Source organism: Bubalus kerabau, chromosome X, assembly GCF_029407905.1.
Source record: "Bubalus kerabau isolate K-KA32 ecotype Philippines breed swamp buffalo chromosome X, PCC_UOA_SB_1v2, whole genome shotgun sequence".
In the NCBI taxonomy this organism is placed as follows: domain Eukaryota; kingdom Metazoa; phylum Chordata; class Mammalia; order Artiodactyla; family Bovidae; genus Bubalus; species Bubalus kerabau.
In genome coordinates this window covers 92,849,090-92,871,680 of record NC_073647.1, presented here as the reverse complement: position 1 = coordinate 92,871,680, position 22,591 = coordinate 92,849,090, and the positions used below count along the sequence as shown (strand labels likewise).

Sequence of the window (22,591 nt, the reverse complement as noted above, 5' to 3'; positions counted from 1 at the left end):
ATGTCCAGCAGGCAGCTAGAGATGTGATGATGGTGTGTGGAAGTGAGGTCATGGCTAAACACTAAGGCAGTAAGGGGATAAAAAGAGCCAGTGACTAGGCAGAAAAAGAGCAACCAGAGAAGAAGAAAGAGAATGGTAAGGTAAAATCTCTTAGAGCCTTAGGGATGAATTTCAGCACGAGGAAGATGCCTAAAGGAATACATTTGCCACGCCAGTAATGTGACTCTTATGACTAAACTAGCATCTATCTCTCCTAGTTAATATAAAAAAGCCAAAAAAAATAAAAAAGCCAGCCCCCTTTTTATAATACTACAAAAAGCTCTCAAAAATTTTGTTGCTAACTCAAGGTTTACCTTTTCCTATAAATTAGGCTTGATCCTATCAGGGTAAGCCCATGGTTGATGCTAATCTCTCTTTATAGACCACTGAGGCTTTGCTCTTTCATCAGCTGGGGAATTTGTGCTGGTGATTGTGATGTTGGCCCTGACCGGGAAGAGCATTTCTTATCCTTACTTACCCTGGGAAAAGAACTCATCGCAACCAGAATGATAGAGCATCATCACTTTGAACTGTAACATGGTCTTTTTTTTTTTTTTTTTTTTTTTTTATTTTTTATTTTTTTTTTTTTTTGTAACATGGTCTTGTAAGACGCTTCTCAAATTTTCCTATGTCACCAATTACTCCATCAAAGAACCTGGCCCCAACCATGATAGAAACAAAAAAAAGCTCTCTTTTCCCCAGAAAAAAGTTTCTGTTTACAGGAAATTCAGTTATTATATATATATCATTTATGGTACATTTTAAGAACACAAAATTGCAGTGGTATTATTGGGAGTAAATTTTATTGCCATGGCTTTACAACACAAACAAAAATAATAACCCCATTAGTTGTTGGACTGAACTGGCAGGAAGCAGCGTGTCAAAGGCAATTGCTTGTAGGCAGGGGAATGGGGAATTAGGAGTGTACAGAGCACAACCAAGGGGTCAGGGAGATATGTGCTCCTAGAGACAAGATACGATATGTGGAGTCTGCATGAGGATGGAAAACCAGTGCCCCTAGCCTACATCGGTATCCCACCTGTGGAGCTCATCTCACAACTTGAACAAGGTCTCTACTTAAGAACTGCTTCATGGTGAGGCTCATACACCAGTACCAAGAACTGTTTGAATGAATAAGTGAATGAATGAGTAAGGCACTGAAATAGTTTTATTATCAAGAAGTTTTAATGGTATTTTAACTATTGGTATAAAAAATTTTGTTAAGCAAAATAATCAGGTAAACCTGGGAACTGTTAGCTTATGTGAGCACTGATTATATGTAAACAAAGAATATGCCAAGTATTAAATAGTATTATTCCATTAGCTAAAGTACTTCGGCTTCATGAACATACACACGTATATAGCCCTTTAGTGTATTGTGTATTCATTAACATTCCTATGTTAGTTAACCCACAGTAGTGTGTGTGTGTGTGTGTGTGTGTGTGTGCATGCGTGCACACATGTTTTTTAGGTACTGAGAATTATTCTAGGTTCTTGGAGGGGAGGTTGAGTATAAAAAAAGACTAAGGTCTGGTGACTGCTCTCAAGGAGATGAAAATCTAAATAGAGAGAGAAAGATGATTACAGGGAGGGCAGAGGAATAAATCCAAGCCTAACTGTGTGGTATTGGCTAGAGTACAGTAAAATGTCCTCACACGTGTGGGGCGCTGGACAACTGAGATGACTTGTCCAAGATCACAGTGTTAAAGTAAGAGATGTGAACTTGAACCCATGACTTCAGACTTTCAGTCCAGTGGGTTTTCCATTACACCATGAAGCAAAAAGCACAGTAGTTAAAGAATGATTTCTGGAATCATAGGGGAGAAGCCCTAAATCTCTTCTCCAACATTTACTAGCTGTGTGACTTTAGGCAAGTTACTTAATTGCTCTGTTCCCCGGTTTTCTTTGTAAAATGGGGATAACAGAATGTACCTGAGAGCTGTTGTGATAGTAAGTTAGTCCATGTAAAGCACATAGAACTGACTCATTGGAAAAGCCCCTGATGCTGGGAAAGATTGAAGGCAGGAGGAGAAAGGGACGACAGAGGATGAGATGGTTGGATGGCATCACCGACTCTATGACATGAGTTTGAGCAAGCTGAGGGAGTTGGTGATGGACAGGGAAGGCTGGCGTGCTGCAGTCCATGGGGTCACAAAGAGTCGGACAGGGCTGAGCGCAGAACTGAACTTAAAGTACATAGAACAGTGCCTGGAGCAGAGTAGGTGCTCAGTAAATGTTTGTTATCATTAAATGCTAGATATTACTATTTACTGTGCTTAACCAACTGCACAAAGAAACAGGAATTCCACATATAATGGACAGTAGCAAAACAGAATTTCTTTACTAATGTCCATTCAGACTGAATGAGGGTGAACTTGTGAAGACCTTACCCTGTAGTCCAAAACTCTGAAGCTAGGAAGAGGGTAGAAAGAGGGTAGAGAGATCAAGAAGAAGAGGATGCAAATGAATGAGACTAAGAAAAATGGAAGAGATGAGAAGAGAATGAGAACTTGGAAGTGGTAGGAAAGAGGCAAGGGGACAGAAGTGACAGAAAGGAGAGGAGATAAAAACGTGTGTGCGGGCTAAATTGTCAAGGAAGGGAAAGAGGTACAGAGGAGGTGGCAGAGGAGACAAAGGCAGGGTGGCTGCCACTTCCCTAGGGGATCTCCCTGCAGGCCAAGGACACTTCAGGGTGTGGTTTCCAGGGGTTTGGGGGGAAGGACCATGGCCAAGACTAATACCTTTCCCACATTACAGTTGATCCTCAAAGTTCCACTATTAGAGAGAATTCTTCCTTCATAAATATATGCAGGGCCAACTCTGGTTATACCATATGTCTCTGTTAATCAAATGAATATTTTGGAAACAAGCCTACACATGAAGCTTTTTTACATTAATTTTTCCTTCAGCCAAGGGTGGGATGGAAGAAGGGAGAGTATAGGGATATTGATTTACCTGGCTTACTGTTGGCCAAGTACTAAGATGACTGTAAGGAAATGGAGGATTGTAAATGCTGCCTTGGCTCGATCTGTACCCTACTCCAAGCAACTGCCCTCTCTGTTCCTTCACTGCTAAACTTCTTAAGATCTTTTTTCTTCACTATCTTGACCTCTTCATTTCTCAAGCACTTCAATGCACTTCTTCCCCATACCTCCATTGAACAGTTTTCTAGAAGGATGGCAAAGAGATTTTAGCTTGTTGGCAACTCTGATTGATTGACAGTAGCTGCTTGGGGTACTGTGTTGAGAAGGATTCTGAGGTTATATCTAGGTTCAGCAGGAAAATGTGCCCAAACCAGTTTGTCATGTAATCCATAGGAATACCTGGTAGGCAGGGTGGGGGCTGGAGGGATGTAGTCTTATGTAGCCAATATTTGCTAGTCCTGCCTTAGGACACTTAGGGGCTTCCCAGGGGTGCCCCTGGACACTTAGGGGCTTCACAGGTGGCACTAGTGGTAAAGAACCTGCCTGCCAGTGGAGGAGACTAAGAGACTCGGGTTCAATCCCTGGGTTTGGAAGATCCCCTGGAGGAGGGCATGGCAACCCACTCCAGTATTCTTGCCTGGGAAACCCCATGGACAGGGGAGCCTGGTGGCCTACAGTTCATAGGGTTGCAAAGAGGTGGAAGTGACTGAAGCGACTTAGCACACATGCCTTAGGACACTAAGCTGTTTAGTCGCTCAGTTGTGTCCCACCTTTTGCGACCCGCTGGACTGTAGCCTGCCAGACCCCTCTGTCCATGGGATTTCCCAGACAAGAAAACTGGAGTGGGTTGCCATGCCCTTCTCCAGGGAATCTTCCCGACCCAGGGATCAAACCCATGTCTCTTAGTTTCCTCCAATGGCAGGCAGATTCTCTACCATTGAGCCATCAGAGAAGCCCCTGACTAAGAGTAAGCCCCTAATTACCTAACCTAATGTCTTCTTTTCAGTGATCAGTCACTTTGTTTGATCTCTCTCCAGCACCTGTCATCAACCACTGTCTCATCTATGGTGGTATCTTCTCTCTCATCACAACTCTTCTCTTTGTTCCTTGTCAGTCTCCTTCCCTGGATTGTCTTCCTTCACCTGTCTCTTAAAATGTAGGTGTACTCTCAGCTCATTTCTCCCTCTCTGCAAGAATTTACACTCTCTGCTATGGTTTTAATCACTTTTGTGCAGAGATCCTACATTTCTAGGTTCATTGTTTATCCTTGGCCATTGATGAGTTTATAATTGTCTGTTGGACATTTCTACCTGAAAAACTTGAATTCTTGGTTCTGGATGCTTACTGTGTTCCAAGTTGAGCTAATTCAGTATGTCCTTCCAAAGAGAATGTTCATTTTCTCTTTTTCTTCACTTAGCATCATAGGTGAGACCTATTATACAATAAGCTCCTCAGCAAAGATGTGAAGTTATGACCCTAAATGGGTCAGTATGCTTATGTTTTATTAGAAGCACTGGATTCTGTGCTTTCAAAATACCCAAAATGATATGGGATAAGGGGATAGAGATTAGGGACTCTCTATCTCTGGGAGATATTCTCAATGTTTGATGAACAATGATTTTTCTTCTTTGCCATTTGTCAGATGAATAAAATCATATCTCGCCGGCTGCAAGAAGAGAGAGAGAGGTGTAGGGTACTCTCAGGACTGGCATTAACTCTAAGGGGACAGCCAAATAGCACACAATATGCTTGAGGTGTTATTTGAAAACACTTACTACTTATCTGCTGGGGCAAGATGCTGGGTGGGAGGTGCTAGGGAAGTAATGATGAAGCAGACCATCCCTGGCCTTGAGGAGCCTATAGTTTAGTACAAAAGGTGGAGAGGTGCAGGAAGAACTATGATGAGATGAACATTATAGGTGAGTCATTTCTCTGGAGCTACAGGAACTCAAGTGGGAATTCTTAATTCTGATTGTGGGGGCTGGGTGGTGATGGGAAGCAACTGAACTGGCCTTGAAGAATGAATAAGATTTAAATAGGAAGGGAGAGAAGATAAGAAAGGCAGAAAGAGCAGAATGAAGACAAAGAAGATATATTCTAAACAAGTCATCAAAAATTAATTTATGAGAAAGAACAGAGTACAGGGTCATAACCAGCACCAGCACAGCTTTGTAAGCAACTTTAGTGTCTTGTCTGAATAGTGTATCCTTCCTTTGTGACGGACATTGTTAGGTTGATGGGCTTGGCAGAGGCAGAGGAAAGGTCAAGGATGGACTTGATATTCTGTAACAGTAGGATTTCTCTCTAATATAGCCACCACGGTGGTTACGTGGGAACAAATCAGAGTTGAACTTGCTTGCTGTGTGCTCTGCTGTGCTTAGTCACTCAGCTTAGATCCTATTGATTCATTTGGTTCCCTCATTCACTTGATACCAATGTCTCCCAAGGACGCCTGTGTACCAGGCTCTGGGGGTGAAGTGATAACTGAGACTCAGACCCTGCCCTCAAGGAGTGGATGGGGAGGCAGATGTGCACACAAGTAGTACTAATGCTCTGTGGTATGTGCTGTAGTAGGCATGCAGGCAAGAGCTCCCGGCGTCCAGAGCAAAGACAAAGCAAAGCTCTGCTCTCTCAGTCAGCCTCTAACTGATTTCCCTGTTTGCCCTCCTTCCCTGAGTTTTCCATCCAAAATTCAGATCTGATCACGTTGTCCCCCCTACTTAAAAACCATGGTTGGCTCCCCACTGACTGCAGTACCCAGTTCAAACTCTCAAGCAGGACACACAAAGGTCTTCACAGTCTGGCCTAGCTGACCCCTCCAGTCTTATCTCACATCACGGGCCAGGCTCTGCCCCCTACACTGTAGCCATACTGCACTAGAACATCCCTCCCTGCTCCTCTTTATCTAGTCGACCCTTCTGCTTCCCTTGTGCCCCTGCTAAATGTTGCTTCTCAGCTATGCTGGCCTCAACTCCCCCTGATGGAGTAAGTTCCTCCTCTGCGTTCCCGCAGCTCGCTGTCAGGTGTCTATTCTAGCATTTGTCACATTATAGCATAATTGTCTGTCTATGTGGCCATCTCCCCCACCAGGCCGTGGTCTCCTCAAAGTTGGGAACTGGGTGTTATTTTTTTCCTTAGCCTTGAGATTTGGTTTGGGCCTGGCACATAGTAGGTGTTCCATCTATCTTGGCTGAGTGAATGAATGACTCTGGCATGGGGCCACTTGGGCCTCGTTACTGTCAGCAGCTAGTGTTACTTGAGAGATGCATAAAAAAATGAAGGGCAGCCAGAGTAGCTGGAAAACAGGCAGCTCTAGTCACATCATGAAAAAACAAAACTGGAGACGGTGGAGACGATGTTCCCACTCAGGCTTTAACAAATGACTCTCCCTTCTGAGCAGCCCCTTTTTGTCTGCTCTCCCGTTCACTTTCCAAAACCCAGTCACTGAAATGATTCTAATTATTCATGGTCGGTAGCATATCCAGGAAACATTTAGTTTATAAGCAATTAAAGTACGCTAAAATAGATTTATGCAGGTTGAACCTGATCCTGCTGGTAAGAAGGGAGTAAATGACTTACATCTTGGAGGGGTATTTGCTTCCTGAGGTTACTCTTTATTATTCTTTATCTACTGTACTCTCTTAGTGCTAACATGGCAAACATCTGGAGGTCCTTCTTAAGGCGAGTGTGCAGTGAACGGTGCAGCGAGCATGTAGACAGTGTGAGTGACCACGGCCAGCTGGCCTGTAAATGTGGGAGCACTGCCTCTGCCCACATTCCCCCTGTAACCCCTACCATGTTGGTGATGGGGGGATGGCTCAGCAGCAGGATCTTGGAGTAGTAGGAAAGCTCCCGACACCATGATCATGACTAGAGGCTTGCGTTCCAATAACATTAGAACCACTTGGAATCATTTAACTCCTCAAGGTTCAATCTCCAAGTTGGTAAAATAGGGACACAGACCTCCACCCTCCCAACTTTGAAGGACTGTTTATGAAGATCAATGAAAGAAATGTTGTGAAAAGCTCTAGAGGCTAGATAAATGGGGGAGGGGCATTTTCATTACAAAAATTCTAACTCGTGGTCCCCTCAATGCTTTAGAAATGGTTAATGCTTGTCAGCAGATTAGTAATGCTGTACCAAGGCAAGTATGCTAATAGTTTACTTAAGAGTCCACACAAGAACAATTCATTACCTTGCCTTGCTCAAACCAAGTGTTTTAATGTCCTTCTAATGAAGACAACAGTCAGCAGCTAAGCAAACAGGCCATTTGGTTGAGAACAGACACAGGGCAGCAGAGGCCTAGCACACGGAATTCATGCGTCTCCAGCGATTTTGTGCCATTGCTACCCATGGCAAGTGGGCTCTGCTTCCTTGGGATTGACTCTAGGGGAAAAAAAAAATGCCTCCTTTTTCTGCTCCAAGAAACCTAGAACACATACCTAAACCATTCAGTGGGTCAATGTGATTGGTGCAAAATTTAGAATAAACAAATGAAATGGCATATTTCAGCACCAGCTTTTGAGTTAAGTGCAGAGCGACTGCAGAAGGGCCAAAAGGCTGGCCCAAAAGTGATGAGGCGGGGGAGCAAATGCCATGGAAAATCAGTACACTGGAGTAATAGTTTACCTGGAAGTCTAAGTCTAAATTATTAAGCCCTTGAGATACTTTAATGGAAAGTTATGTAGCCTACATCTGCAAAAGGGTCCTGGGTTCCTTCACGCTCTGTCACACCTCCTGGCCTTTCTGCTTACCATTCCTTGTGCAAAGAATTTTCACCCAGCCCTCCCTTCTCAGCGGAGACCATTCTTACTCATCTTTCAAGACCTAGCTCCAATGTAACCTCTTTGAAGTTTTTGCTGACTCCCCCAAAGCAAGATCCTTGCTCCCTCATCTGTACCTTCACAAGGTCTTCTATAGCCCTAAGTCCGACTCTGACATATTTGTTTACATAACTTTCTTCCCCATTCAGCCAGGAGTGTAGCTCTCAGGAGCAAGAACCAGATGGTAGCTTTACTTAGCACAGAGCAAGCACAAAGATGGGCCTCATTCAAGGCCAGCTGAATGAATGAGCATTTGGGCATACGTGCGCCAGCCTCATTCATCAGGTCTGCACGGGACCCAAAGGGAAGGCTCATTAGGCAATGATTTGATATGGTGGACATGATTCTTCCACACTGGTTTACCTGATTAGCGACTGCCTCAGTGCTGGCAAGCAGCAAGAAACCTGCTGGAAGAGGCAGCCTGACAATGTACCAATGAGGCAAGGCCTGGTCCTGGCTATCAGCTTGGTTCCCACAACTTGTAAATGTGAGCTGGAAAAGTGCTGCCCTCCACTCCTACCCCTCAACTCTCATGTACCTGCTTCTCAGGAAGTTGCCCAGCAGCACAGACAGCATCATCTTGTGTATTTGAAAACGTATCTATTACTAGAGAGGAAGGCCTAATGGATGGAGCCTGACCCAGACTTGGTTCCTACAGAAGCTCTGGCTCAGCAGCCACAGCCTCTGATTCTCCTTCTGGTTCTGCTAATGATGAACTCGATGACTTTGGACACATCAGCTCATCTCACATTCCCCACCCTACCCCTGCCAATGGGGAGAATAATGAAGATGTTGCATGGAGTGAGTCAAAAGAAGCTTGACTGAGATCCCTGTGGATCAGGGAAGCAGCAGTTGATGTTGGCAGAGCCTGCGGGGTTCTGTTGTTTGGGTTGTTTCTGTTTATAAGTGAATCATTCTGCCTTGAGCCCAGATGTGCAGCCCGTGGAGAGAAAGAAAGGAAGGGCAGGCAGGTGGGCACCTCCGGCCTAAGCTGCAGCAGTCAGAGCACACAGAAGTGGACAGGACTGAATGGGACCGGATGGGAGGGACTGGACAGACGGGAAGGGATGCTCAGCTGCTGGCTTTCCAACAGCTGATCCCTTGCTCCCTGGTTGGGACCAGGAGCAACAAGCTCTGAAGCTGTGTGTACTGAAGCAGTTTCATATTGAAATCAAATAAAACTCATGACAAAGTCAATCTGACACATCTTTAATGATACACATATGATTATTGTGCTGTACTATAATTAGGCATAATGGTAAGCAGCTCTCAGGAATGACTGCAATTACGATTACTTTTACACGGATGAACCAAATATTTCAGAGGTCCGCCAGGATTGGGAAGGGGGTGCTCTGGATAGGAGGCAGACCAGAAAGCTAGTTGCAACACATTTCTCTGGTTCTCCCCTCCCTGTCCTACCCTGAGGCAACACTCTTTCTATCCCTTATCAAAAAAAGAAAAGCTTTGATGAGAGGTTTGGATGGCTAGCTCCTTTCTCTAGCCAGAGAGAGGTCACACTGAGGTTCTAGGGTTAGAGAATTTGGAATGTTTAGATGTGCTTTGAGCTGATTAGTCTCCATTTTCCCATGAGGCTTGAAACTTTACCTAGTGGCCTTAAGCCTAAAAAGTACATGCCTAATGTATGAATTGTGTTTGGATCCTGGTTTGAACAAGTCCATGAAGAAAGATATTTTTGAGACAACTGGGTAAAACTTAATAGTGTCTGGTATTAAGGAGTCATTAATTCATCAGTTTTGATAATGGAATTGTGGTTATTTAAGAAAAGGTCCTTATCTGTTGGAGAAACGTACTGAAATATTTACAGGCCAGCAACTGTGGAATCTCTCATAGCTCAGTTGGTAAAGAATCCACCTGCAATGCAGGACACCCCAGTTTGATCTCTGGGTCGGGAAGATCCCCTGGAGAAGGGATAGGCTACCCACTCCAGTATTCTTGGGCTTCCCTTGTGGCTCAGTTGGTAAAGAATCCGCCTGCAATGTGGGAGACCTGGGTTCAATCCCTAGATTGGGAAGATCCCCTGGAGAAGGGAAAGGCTACTCATTCCAGTATTCTGGCCTGGAGAATTCCATGGACTGGATAGTCCATGGGGTCGCAAAGAATCGGACACGATCGAGCGAATTTCACTTTCACTTTCAACTATGGAATGGTATGGTCTCTGGGATTTGCTTTCAAATACTTCAAGAAAAAATGAGGACTAGAAGAAATATGGCAGAATGTTGGTAATTGTTAAAGCTGGGTGATGGGTACATGGGTTTTTACTGTACTCTTCTCTCTGCTATGTATATGTTTGAAAGTTTCCATAACAAAAAAGTTTAAAAGGTCATATAACCTAGACTGCTCTGACAGTGATTCATACATCAGTGAAAATTAGTTTGATCATGCTAACAACACTTAGCAGAGGCAGGCGGCTCTCAGGACTGAGATATGGGACGGGCAGAGCCAGGAGGGTGGGCAGATAGGAGCATGGGCCACTGTCAGGGAGCACGAAGTCCTGGCTGGGGTGGAGAAATGTGTGAGGGGAAGGGAATTTGAATGGTCAGGGGACAATCTGAAAGTTCTGGGAGAGAAGAGAGGAAGTGTAGGAAGAGAGGAGGCAGACTGTAATAGGGACCCATGTCCACCTGTTAGGTCCCCTCTAGTCTGTAAGCTCCTAGAGGTCAAGTCTGTATTGTAATGCTCTTTGTCTTTCCTAGAGCCCCTAGGTCATGAGTTTCTTTATTTTATTTCACTCATTAATTTATTTGAAAATATTTATTTCATGCCTACAACAGCCAGGCAATACAAACCTGTGTCTGTGGTAGGTAAAGGAGATGCAGCAGAAAACAAAAATGAACAAAGCCAAGTCCCTGTCCTCAGGGAGCTCACATTCCAGTGGGAAGAGACAGACAGTAAATAAACAGCAAAGGTATGATAGGTCAGATGGTGATAAGTGCCGGCATAGAAAATAATGTCAGGTATTTGCTGACAATGCTAGGTACTTGCTCAAGACCAAACTTGCATGGCACCTAGGCCCTTATGAGCTTTTCTAGGTCCCCCCTGCAGCCTGGCTTTTGGTCATGTTGGACTCTGCCTGCTGGGTTTCACCAAGAGCTCCTGGGTGTCTTGGCCTCTGTATACACTTTAACCTCATTCTTGACTTGATGGTCCCATCCTATTCCTGATTACCCCACATTCCTCTCTAGGTAAAACTTCCTCCAGGAAACTCTCATAGGTCCTTCCTTCTCCTCACCTCCACACTCTGCCCTTGGTCTTCTCCACTTCCACATAGCCCTACTACAGCCCTTATCATCTTGATTATGATTCTCTTCCCGACTAGACTTTGAGCTCTTTGAGGACAGAGAGTCTATCTTTTTATGTTTATATGGCATAGGGCCTAGAACACAGTAGGGACCCTGCAAGTGTGTATGCTCAGTCGCTTCAGTCATGTTCAACTCTTTGTGACCCTATGGGTGATATCACACCAGGCTCCTCAGTCCATGGAATTCTCCAGGCAAGAATGCTGGAGTGGGTTGCCACAACCTCCTCCAGGGGCTTTTTCTGACCCAAGGATTGAACTCTTGTCTCCTGTGTCTCCTGCATTGCAGGTGGATTCTTGACCCACTGAGCTACTTGGGAAGCCCAGTAGGGACCCTATACATGCTTAATAAATGAATGAAGGGCAGATAAAAAGATGAACATGCCCCCTAGCAGAACACTGAAGACTTGGGAAGCATCTTCACCCTAAATCAAGTGCTAGGAAGTAGAGGTGCTAGTGTGTGCTCAGATATCAAAGAGAGAAATGAAATTGGTATACTTGGATATATGTTAAACTGATGATGATTATAATCATATTCACACTCAACATTTTTTGCATGGACTCTGGACCGGACCACTTGGGTTTTAATTTTTGACTCTATCACTTCATAGCTGAGTGATTTTGGGCAGGTTATCTACACTATCTGTGCCTCAGTTTTCTCATCTGGAAAATGGGGATGATACACTAGGTATTGAAATGAGATAAAGTTTTGCAAAGCATTTAGACTAGTACCTGGCATAGAATAAATGGTATACAAGGGTTTGCTATTATTAATATTTATTACTGTGAGACAGTAGCTGCTAAATGTTTTACTTATTTATTCATGTACATTGAATACATGTTAGTTCTAGGCTCTGGGAAAAGAGTGCCTTTGTGGAACTTATATTTGATCTAATTTTATCCTCATACAGTACAAGGGAGTTACTCTACGTATCACCATCATATAAAGAAAAGTGAGGATTATAGCTGTTAAGTAATTTGTCATGGGTCACAGAGCTCATAAATTGAAAATTAGGATTCTGTCTCTGGTCTATGCAACTCTAAAAACGACTGTCAAACCAGAGATTGACAAACTATGGCCAATGGACCAAATCTACCCTGCTATTTTTTCCCTTGAGGATTCACCCTTATAGCGTAGATGAGTAGTGTATGTACAGGGTTGAGCAGCTGTCACTACTAAGTCCAGAACATTATGATCACTCCAGAAAAAAAAAACCCAAACCCATACATACTAAGCATTAATTTCCCCACCCTCTAGCCCCCTAGCAAACACTAATTTCCTTTCTTTTTTTATGGATTTGCCTCTTCTGGACATTTAATATAAGTAGAATCATATACTATGTCGTCTTTTATGCCTGTTTTCTTTCACTTAGCATAATGTTTTTAAGATTCATCCATGTTGTAGCATGTATCAGAACTGTATTCCTTTCTATGAATGAATAATATTTCATTGTATAGATATACTAGATTTTGTTTATCCAGTCAACAGTTGATGAATATTTGGGTTGTTTCTACTTTTTTGGTTGTTATGAATAATGCTGCTATGAAATTTTCTGTATAAGTTTTTATATGAGCATATGTGGTTATATACCTGGAGAAGGAAATGGAAACCCACTCCAGTATTCTTGCCTGGAGAATCCCATGGATGGAGGAGCCTGGTGGGCTACAGTCCATGGGGTCGCAAAGAGTCGGACATGACTGAGTGACTTCACTTCACTTCACTTCATGTGGTTATATACCTAGGAGTGGAAGGAATTTCTGGGTCATTTTGTAACTCTATTAACTTTTTGAAGAACTGCCAGACCTTTCTCCAAAGTAGTTGCACCGTTTCATATTCCCATAGATCCAACCAGTCCATCCTAAAGGAGATCAGTCCTGGGTGTTCATTGGAAGGACTGATGCTGAAGCTGAAACTCCAATACTTTGGCCACCTCATGCAAGAGTTGACTCATTGGAAAAGACCCTGATGCTGGGAGGGACTGGGGGCAGGAGGAGAAGGGGAAGACAGAGGATGAGATGGCTGGATGGAATCACGGACTCGATGGACATGAGTTTGGGTAAACTCTGGGAGTCGGTGATGGACAGGGAGGCCTGGCATGCTGCGATTCATGGGGTCACAAAGAGTCAGACACGACTGAGCGACTGAACTGAACTGAATGGGCTATGATGGCGCACGAGCAAGGCCAAGAGAAGCTACCCAGCGCCCGAGGGCAGGGGCGGTGGCCCAGAGGAGCTACCCTGTGTCTGAGGTAAGGAGCAGAGGCTGCGCTTTGCTGGAGCGGCCATGAAGGGAGATCCCACATCCAAGGCAAGAGAAACCCAAGTAAGACGGTAGGTACTGAGAGACAGGATCAGAGGGCAGACAGACTGAAACTACAATCACAGACAACTAGCCAATCTGATCACATGGAACACAGCCTTGTCTAACTCAGTGAAACTAAGCCATGCCGTGTGGGGCCACCCAAGACAGCCCGGTCGTGGTGGAGAGGTCTGACAGAATGTGGTCCACTGGAGAAGGGAATGGCAAACCACTTCAGTAGTTTTGCCTTGAGAACCCCATGAACAGTATGAAAAGGCAAAAGGATAGGATACTGAAAGAGGAACTCCCCAAGTCGGTAGGTGCCCAATATGCTACTGGAGATCAGTAGAGAAAGAACTCCAGAAAGAATGAAGGGATGGAGCCAAAGCAAAAATAATACCCAGTTGTGGATGTGACTGGTGATAGAAGCAAGGTCCAATGCTGTAAAGAGCAATATTGCATCGGAACCTGGAATGTTAGGTCCATGAATCAAGGCAAATTGGAAGTGGTCAAACAGGAGATGGCAAGAGTGAACGTTGACATTCTAGGAATCAGTGAACTAAAATGGACTGGAATGGGTGAATTTAACTCAGATGACCATTATATCTACTACTGTGGGTAGGAATCCTTTAGAAGAAATGGAGTAGCCATCATGGTCAAAAAAAAAGTCCGAAATGCAGTACTTGGATGCAATCTCAAAAACGACAGAATGATCTCTGTTCATTTCCAAGGCAAACCATTCAATATCATGGTAATCCAAGTCCATGCCCCAACCAGTAACGCTGAAGAAGCTGAAGTTGAAGAGTTCTATGAAGACCTACAAGACCTTCTAGAACTAACACCCAAAAAAGATGTCCTTTTCATCATAGGGGACTGGAATGCAAAAGTAGGAAGTCAAGAAACACCTGGAGTAACAGGCAAGTTTGGCCTTGGAGTACAGAATGAAGCAGGGCAAAGGCTAATAGAGTTCTGCCAAGAGAATGCACTGGTCATAGCAAACACCCTCTTCCAACAACACAACAGAAGACTGTGGACACATGAACATCACCAGATGGTCGATACTGAAATCAGATTGATTATATTCTTTGCAGCCAAAGATGGAGAAGCCCTATACAGTCAGCAAAAACAAGACCGGGGGCTGACTGTGGCTCTGATCATGAACTCCTTATTGCCAATTCAAAACGAAATTGAAGAAAGTGGAGAAAACCACTAGACCATTCAGGTATGACCTAAATCAAATCCCTTATGACTATACAGTGGAAGTGAGAAATAGATTTAAGGGACTAGATCTGATAGACAGATCTAGATTTACTATGGATGGAGGTATGTGACACTGTACAGGAGACAGGAATCAAGACCATCCCCCAAAAAAAGAAATGCAAAAAAGCAAAATGGCTGTCTGAGGAGGCCTTAAAATAACTGTGAAAAGAAGGGAAGCAAAAAGCAAAGGAATAACCATTTGAATGCAGAGTTCCAAAGAATAGCAAGGAGAGATAAGAAAGGCTTCCTTAGCAATCAATGCAAAGAAATAGAGGAAAACAATAGAATAGGAAAGACTAGAGATCTCTTCAAGAAAATTAGAGATACCAAGGGAACATTTCATGCAAAGATGGGCTCGATAAAGGACAGAAATGGTAGGGACCTAACAGAAGCAGAAGATATTAAGAAGAGGTGGCAAGAAAACACAGAAGAACTGTACAAAAATATCTTCATGACCCAGATAATCACGATAGTGTGATCACTGACCTAGAGCCAGACATCCTGGAATGTGAAGTCAAGTGGGCCTTAGGAAGCATCATTATGAACAAAGCTAGTGGAGGTGATGGAATTCCAGTTGAGCTATTTCAAATCCTGAAAGATGATGCTGTGAAAGTGCTGCATTCAATATGCCAGCAAATTTGGAAAACTCAGCAGTGGCCACAGGACTGGAAAAGGTCCATTTTCGTTCCAACCCCAAAGAAAGGCAATGCCAAAGAATTCTCAAACTACCGCACAATTGCACTCATCTCACACGCTAGTAGAGTAATGCTTAAAATTCTCCAAGCCAGGCTTCAGCAATACATGAACCGGGAGCTTCCAGATGTTCAAGCTGGTTTTAGGAAAGGAAGAGGAACCAGAGATCAAATTGCCAACATCCACTGGATCATCGAAAATGTAAGAGAGTTCCAGAAAAATATCTTTTTCTGCTTTATTGACATATATATTACATTTAACATACATTACTGTTGAAGCATGGTTTACATATGCTACATTGCTTTTTGTTTTCTGTATCTTATACTTTTTTGTTCCTCTATTCCTCCATTATCACCTTTAAAAATTAACTAGATATCATCTAGTGTATCATTTGGCATGGCAACCCACTCCAGTACTCTTGCCTGGAGCATGCCATGGTCTGAGGAGTGGGACTCTATGGACTGTAGTGGGGGCTACAGTCCATAGGGTCAAAAAGAGTCAGACACAACTAAAGTGGCTGAGCATGCATGCACACAGTGTACCATTTAAATTCCCTTGTTACTTTGAATGTATTTAAGTGTATTACACATAAATATATGTGTGTGTAAGTATTTTTTTTCTTAGTGGTTGACCTGTAAATTACAATTAATATTTTAACTTTTAACAGTCTAGTTTGGATTAATACCAATTTGACTCCAACATTGTGCAAATAATTTGCTGTTATATAGCTCTATTCCTGCACCCCTCCTTGACATTTTTATTGTCATACCAATTACATCTTTATATATGGTGTACTTACCAAAGACTTATAATTATTACTTTATGCAGGTGTCTTTTAAAGTGCATAGGAGAAAATAAGTTACAGAGAAAAATACGTTCTACTTTTATATGTACCTATGTAGTGACTCTGACTGGTGGTCATTATTTCTTTATATAGATTCAAATTACTGTCTAGTATGGCACCCCACTCCAGTACTCTTGCCTGGAAAATCCCATGGATGGAGGAGCCTGGTAGGCTACAGTCCATGGGGTCACTAAGAGTCAGACACGACTGAGCAACTTCACTTTCACTTTTCACTTTCCTGCATTGGAGAAGGAAATGGCAACCCACTCCAGTGTTCTTGCCTGGAGAATCCCAGGGATGGGGGAGCCTGGTGGGCTGCCATCTATGGGGTTGCACAGAGTAGGACATGACTGAAGCGACTTAGCAGCAGCAGCAGCAGCAGCATCCTTTCATTTCAGCCCTAAAGATCCCCTTTAATATTTCTTATAATATTAAATTCTCTCAGTGTTTATTTGTGACTGCAGTTTCCCCTTTATTTTTGATGAATAGTTTTGCCAGTTTTTGAACTTTTGGTTGACTTTGCTTTCAGCACTATGAATATCTGGTTTCTATAGTTTCTGACCAAAAGTCAGTTATTAATATTATTGAGGATTCCTTGTACATGATGAGTTTTCTCTTGCTGCTTTCAAGTTCTTTGTCTTTTGGCAGTTTATGATATATCTCAGTGTGGATCTTTTTGTTTTATCCTGTTTTGAGTTTTTTGAGCTTCTTGGATGTATAGATCAATGTCTCTCATCAACTTTGGTACATTTTGAGCCATTCTTTTTTTTTTTTTTAGACTACATTGTTATGACTAATTTTAAAAAAGATTTATTTATCCATTGACTGTAGTGGGTCTTCGTTGCTTCATGTGGGCTTTCTCTAGCTGTGGCTAGCAGAGTCTACTCTTCATTGTGGTATATGGGCTTCTCATTGTGGTGGCTTCTCTCACTGTGGAGCCCAGGCTCTAGGTGCATGGCTTCAGTAACTGTGCCTTGGAGGTTGCAGAGCTGGCTCAGTAGTTATGGTGCATAGATTTAGTTGCTCCGCAACATGTGGGATCTTCCTGGACCAGGGATCAAACCAGTGTCCCTCGCATTGCAAGATGGATTCCTAACCACTGGACTATCAGGGAAGCCCCTATTATTTCTTCAAATACTCTTTTTGCTCCTTTTTCTCTCTCTTCTCCTTTTGGGACTCACATTATATGTATGTTGGTACATTTGATATTGTCACACATGTCTCTGAAGCTCTGTTCATTTTTCATTATTTTTATTTTCTACTGCTTAGACTATATAATATCAATTAATCTATTTTTAAGTTTCTTTTTTCTGCTTGTTCAAATTCACAGTTGAGTACTTCTAGTGATTTTTTCATTTCAATTATTTTACTTTCAGAGTCCAGAGTTTATGCATTCTATTTTATTTTACTGTATACATTTTGTTATCTTATTGACATTCTTTATTTGGTGAGAAACTTCTCTCATATTTTCCTTTAATTCTTTCTGCATATTTAAAATAGCTGATTTTAAGTCCTTGTCAACATCTAGATGTCTAACATCTAGATGTCCTCAGGGACGGTTTATATAGATTAATGTTTTCCAGTACATTGACCATACTTTCTCATTTCTTTGCCTGTTTTTGTAATTTTTCCTGAAAAGTAGACATTTAAAATTATATAATGGTGGGAAAAGAATTTGAAAAACAATCAATACATGTATATGTACAACTAAATAACTTACTGTACACCTGAAACTAACACAATATTGTTAATAAACTCCAGTCCAATATAAAATAAAATTTAACAAAATAAAATTATATAATGAGTCAACTCTGGAAATCAGATTCCTCCCTCCCTAGGGTTTGTTGTTAATGCTGGTAGTGTTTGTTTAGTGACTATTCTGCAACACTTCTATACAGTCTGTATTCTTTGTCAAGTGTGGCCTCTGAAGTCTCTACTTGGTTAGCTTAGCGATCAGATAATGGTTGCTAGGTCCATGAATCAAGGTAAATTGGAAGTGGTCAAACAGGAGATGGCATGTGTGAACATTGACATTTTTGGAATGAGTAAACTAAAAAGGACCTGAATGGGCAAATTTAATTCAGATGACCATTATATCTACTACTGTGGGCAAGAATCCTTTAGAAGAAATGGAGTAGCTCTCATAGTCAACAAAAGAGTCTGAAATGCAGTACATGGGTGCAATCTCAAAAATGACAGAATGATCTCTGTATGTTTCCAAACCATTCAATATTACAGTAATGCAAGTCTATGCCCCTATCAGTTATGCTGAAGAAGCTGAAGTTGAATGGTTCTATGAAGCCCTACAAGACCTTCTAGAACTAACACTAAAAAGAAAAGCTGTCCTTTTCATCATAGGGGACTGGAATGCAAAAGTAGGAAGTCAAGAGACACCTGGAATAACAGGCAAGTTTGGCCTTGGAGTACAAAATGAAGCAGGGCAAAGGCTAACAGAATTTTGCCAAGAGAACACACTGGTTGGTCATAGCAAACACCCTCTTCCAACAACACAGGAGATGACTGACTTTACACATGGACATCACCAGATGGTCTATACTGAAATCAGACTGATTATGTTCTTTTCAGCCAAAGATGGAGAAGCTCTATGCAGTCCGCAAAAACATGACTGGGAACTGACTGTGGCTCAGATCATGAGCTCCTTATTGCAAAATTCAGACTTAAATTCAAGTAGGGAAAACCACTAGGCCATTCATGTATGACCTAAATCAAATCCCTTACAATGATACAATGGAAGTGACAAATAGATTCAAGGGATTAGAGTGCCTGAAGAACTATGGATAGAGGTTTATAACACTGTACAGAAAGTGGTAATCCAAACCACTCCCAAGAATAAAATATGCAAAGACAAAATGGCTGTCTGAGGAGGCCATACAAATAACTGAGAAAAAAAGATAAGCAAAAAGCAAAGGAGAAAAGGAGAGATATATCCATCTGAAATCAGAGTTAGAAAGAATAGCAAGGAGAGATTAAAAAAAAAAAAACCTTCCTAAATGAACAATGCAAAGAAATAGAGAAAAACCATAGAATAGGAAAGACTAGATAGATCTCTTCAAGAAAATTAGAGATACCAAGGGAACATTTCATGCAAAGATGGGCACAATGAAGGACAGAAACGGTATGCACCTAAAAGAAGCAGAAGATATTAAGAGGTGGAAAGAATACACAGAAGAACTATACAAAAAAGATCTTAATGAACCAGATAACCATGATGGTGTGATCACCCACATAGAGCCAGACATCATGGCGTGTAAAGTCAAGTGGGCAATAGGAAGCATCACTACGAACAAAGCTAGTGGAGGTGAAGGAATTCCAGCTGAGCTAGTTAAAATCCTAAAAGGTGATACTGTTCAAGTTCTGCACTCAATATGCCAGCAAATTTGGAAAACTCAGCAGTGGCCACAGGACTGGAAAAGGTCAGTTTTCATTCCAATTCCAAAGAAAGGTAATGCTAAAGAATGTTCAAATTACTGTGTAATTGCACTCATTTCACATGCTAGCAAAGTAATGCTCAAAATTCTCCAAGCTAGGCATCAACAGTATGTGAACCAAGAACATCCAGATGTTCAAGCTGGATTTAGAAAAGGCAGAGGAACCAGATATCAAACTGCCAACATCAGTTGGATCATTGAAAAAGCAAGAGAGTTCCAGAAAAACATCTACTTCTGCTTCATTGACTATGCTAAAGCCTGTGACTTTGTGGATCACAACAAACTGTGGAAAATTCTTCAAGAGATAAGAATACCAGACCACCTGATCTGCCTCCTGAGAAATCTGTATGCAGGTCAAGAAGCAACAGTTAGAACTGGACATGGAACAACGGACCGGTTAAAAATTGAGAAAGGGGTATGTCAAGGCTGTATATTGTCATCCTGCTTATTTAACTTATATGCAGAGTATATCATGTGAAATGCCAGGCTGGATGAAGCACAGGCTGGAATCAAGATTTCCGGGAGAAATATCAATAACCTCAGATATACAGATTTCACCACCCTTATGGAAGAAAGTGAAGAGGAACTAAAGAGCCTCTTGATAAAAGTGAAAGAGGACAGTGAAAAAGCTGGCTTAAAATGCAACATTCAAAAAACTAAGAGCAAAGCATCTGGTCGCATCACTTCATGGCAGCTAGATGTGGAAAAATGGAAACAATGACAGACTTTATTTTCTTGGGCTCCAAAATCACTGCAGATGGTGACTCAATCATGAAACTAAAAGATGCTTGTTCCTTGGAAGAAAAGCTGTGACCAACATAGACAGCTTATTAAAAAGCAGAGACATTACTTTGTCAACAAAGGTCCATCTAGTCAAAGCTATGGTTTTTCCAGTAGTCCTGAAGGGGTGTGAGCGTTGGACTATAAAGAAACCTGAGCACTGAAGAATTGATGCTTTTGAACTGTGGTGTTGGAGAAGACTGCTGAGAGTCCCTTGGATGGCAAGGAGATCCAACCAGTCATTCCTAAAGGAAATCAACCCTGAATATTCATTGAAAGGACTGATTTTGAAGCTGAAGCTCCAATACTTTGGCTATCTGATGCAAAGAACTGACTCATTGGAAAAGACCCTAATGCTAGGAAAGATTGAAGGTGGGAGAAGGGGACAACAGAGGATGAGATGGTTGGATGATGTCACCAACTCAATGGACATGAGTTTGAGCATGCTCCAGGAGATGGTGAAGGGCAGGGAAGCCTGGTGTACTGCAGTCCATGGGGTCACAAAGACTCGTGCACAACTGAGCAACTGAACAACAACAACAACAATGATTGGACAGAGGTATCTTTATTTGCCTGGAAATAGTAAGTTTCCCAGTTTTTGCCAAGAGGTTTTATGTGCATGTTGAAGGCACATCCTCAATGTTCAGTTGATAACTTTTTTGTACTTCACTTGGGCACAGCTTGAAGGTCAGTCAGAAGTGAGAGCTTAGGCCTTTCTCAGGTCTCTTCTGAGCATGCACATAGCTCTGGGTATGCACACAGTTCTGTGCATGCATGAACCTCTCTAGATTCTCCAGAATATGTTGAAGCTTTTCAAAGCTCCTATGGACATCTCATTCTCTAGTTTTTCCTTTTGAGCCTTTTGGTTTGGCTCAGAGGTTAAAGCGTCTGTCTGCAATGGGGGAGACCTGGGCTTGATCCCTGGGTCAGGAAGATCCTCTGGAGAAGGAAATGGCAACCTACTCCAGTATTCTTGCTTGGAGAATCCCATGGACGGAGGAGCCTGGGGGGCTATAGTCCACAGGGTTGCAAAGAGTCGGACACGACTGAGCGACTTCACTTTCACTTTCACGGTTTCCCCCAACTATTATCCATTGCTTCAGACAGCTGTGAAGTCAATCATTTGCCTCTAATTGTTTTTGACAAATACTGCAGGGAAAAATTTTGCATATTGAACGAGTCAGATCTAATAAAGAGAGCCTTGCAAGTGGGGTCTTCCAGGGAACCACCAGACAAGTCAAATAATTCTCTGGGAATTAGGCTTTGAAGGCGCTCCAAAACTGTTTGGCCCCCTCTGGTGGCTACTAGGCTGCTAGTTTTTCACCAGATTTGTGGGCTGTCAATTTCCAAGGCTACTATCTCTACCTGTTTTAGTAATAAAGTTTTATTGGAACCCAACCGTGTTCATTCATTTATGTAATATGTATGGCTGCTTTGAATGTTCAAACTACTGTACAACTGCACTCATCTCACATACTAGGAAAGTAATGCTCAAAATCCTCCAAGCCAGGCCTCAATAGCATGTGAACCATGAAATTCCAGATGTTGAAGCTGGATTTAGAAAAGGCAGAGGAACCAGAGATCAAATTGCCAACATCTGTTGGATCATAGAAAAAGCAAGAGAGTTCCGGAAAAACATCTACTTCTGCTTTATTGACTACACCAAAGCCTTTGACTGTGTGGATCACAACAAACTGTGGAAAATTCTTCAAGAGATGGGAATGCCAGACCACCGTACTTGCCTCCTGAGAAATCTGTATGCAGCTCAAGAAGTAACAGTTAGAACTGGACATGGAAAAACAGACTGGTTCCAAATCGGGAAAGGAGTATGTCAAGGCTGTATATTGTCACACAGTTTATTTAACTTATATTCAGAGTACATCATGAGAAAGGCTGGGCTGGATGAAGCACAAGCTGGAATCAAGATTGCCAAAAGAAATATCAATAACCTCAGATATGCAGATGACACCACCCTCATGGCAGAAAGTGAAGAACTAAAGAGCCTCTTGATGAAAGTGAAAGAGAAGAGTGAAAAAGCTAGCTTAAAACTCAACATTCAGAAAACTATGATCCTGGCATCCAGTCCCATCACTTCATGGGGAAATAATGGAAACAGTGACAGACTTTATTTTTTTGGGCTCCAAAGTCACTGCAGATGGTGATT

At 42.4% G+C, this 22,591-nt stretch overlaps 2 protein-coding genes across 8 annotated transcripts in view; both read right to left on the bottom strand.

Annotated features, from left to right (window-relative positions):
• HDAC8 (histone deacetylase 8) overlaps nucleotides 1-22,591 on the bottom strand; it is a 239,528-nt gene that overhangs the window by 37,956 nt on the left and 178,981 nt on the right. Inside the window, exon 10 of one of the 7 annotated variants that reach the window (XM_055564950.1) lies at nucleotides 4,501-4,629. The exons of the other annotated variants lie outside the window; for them this stretch is intronic. Coding sequence (XP_055420925.1) covers nucleotides 4,561-4,629 — 69 coding nt within the window. The 3' untranslated portion in view covers nucleotides 4,501-4,560. Of the gene's footprint in view, nucleotides 1-4,500; nucleotides 4,630-22,591 lie in introns of those variants that run through there. 7 annotated transcript variants of the gene reach the window in all.
• The window catches only part of RPS4X (ribosomal protein S4 X-linked), a 236,677-nt gene that overhangs the window by 98,372 nt on the left and 115,714 nt on the right, over nucleotides 1-22,591 (bottom strand). The window lies entirely within an intron of this gene.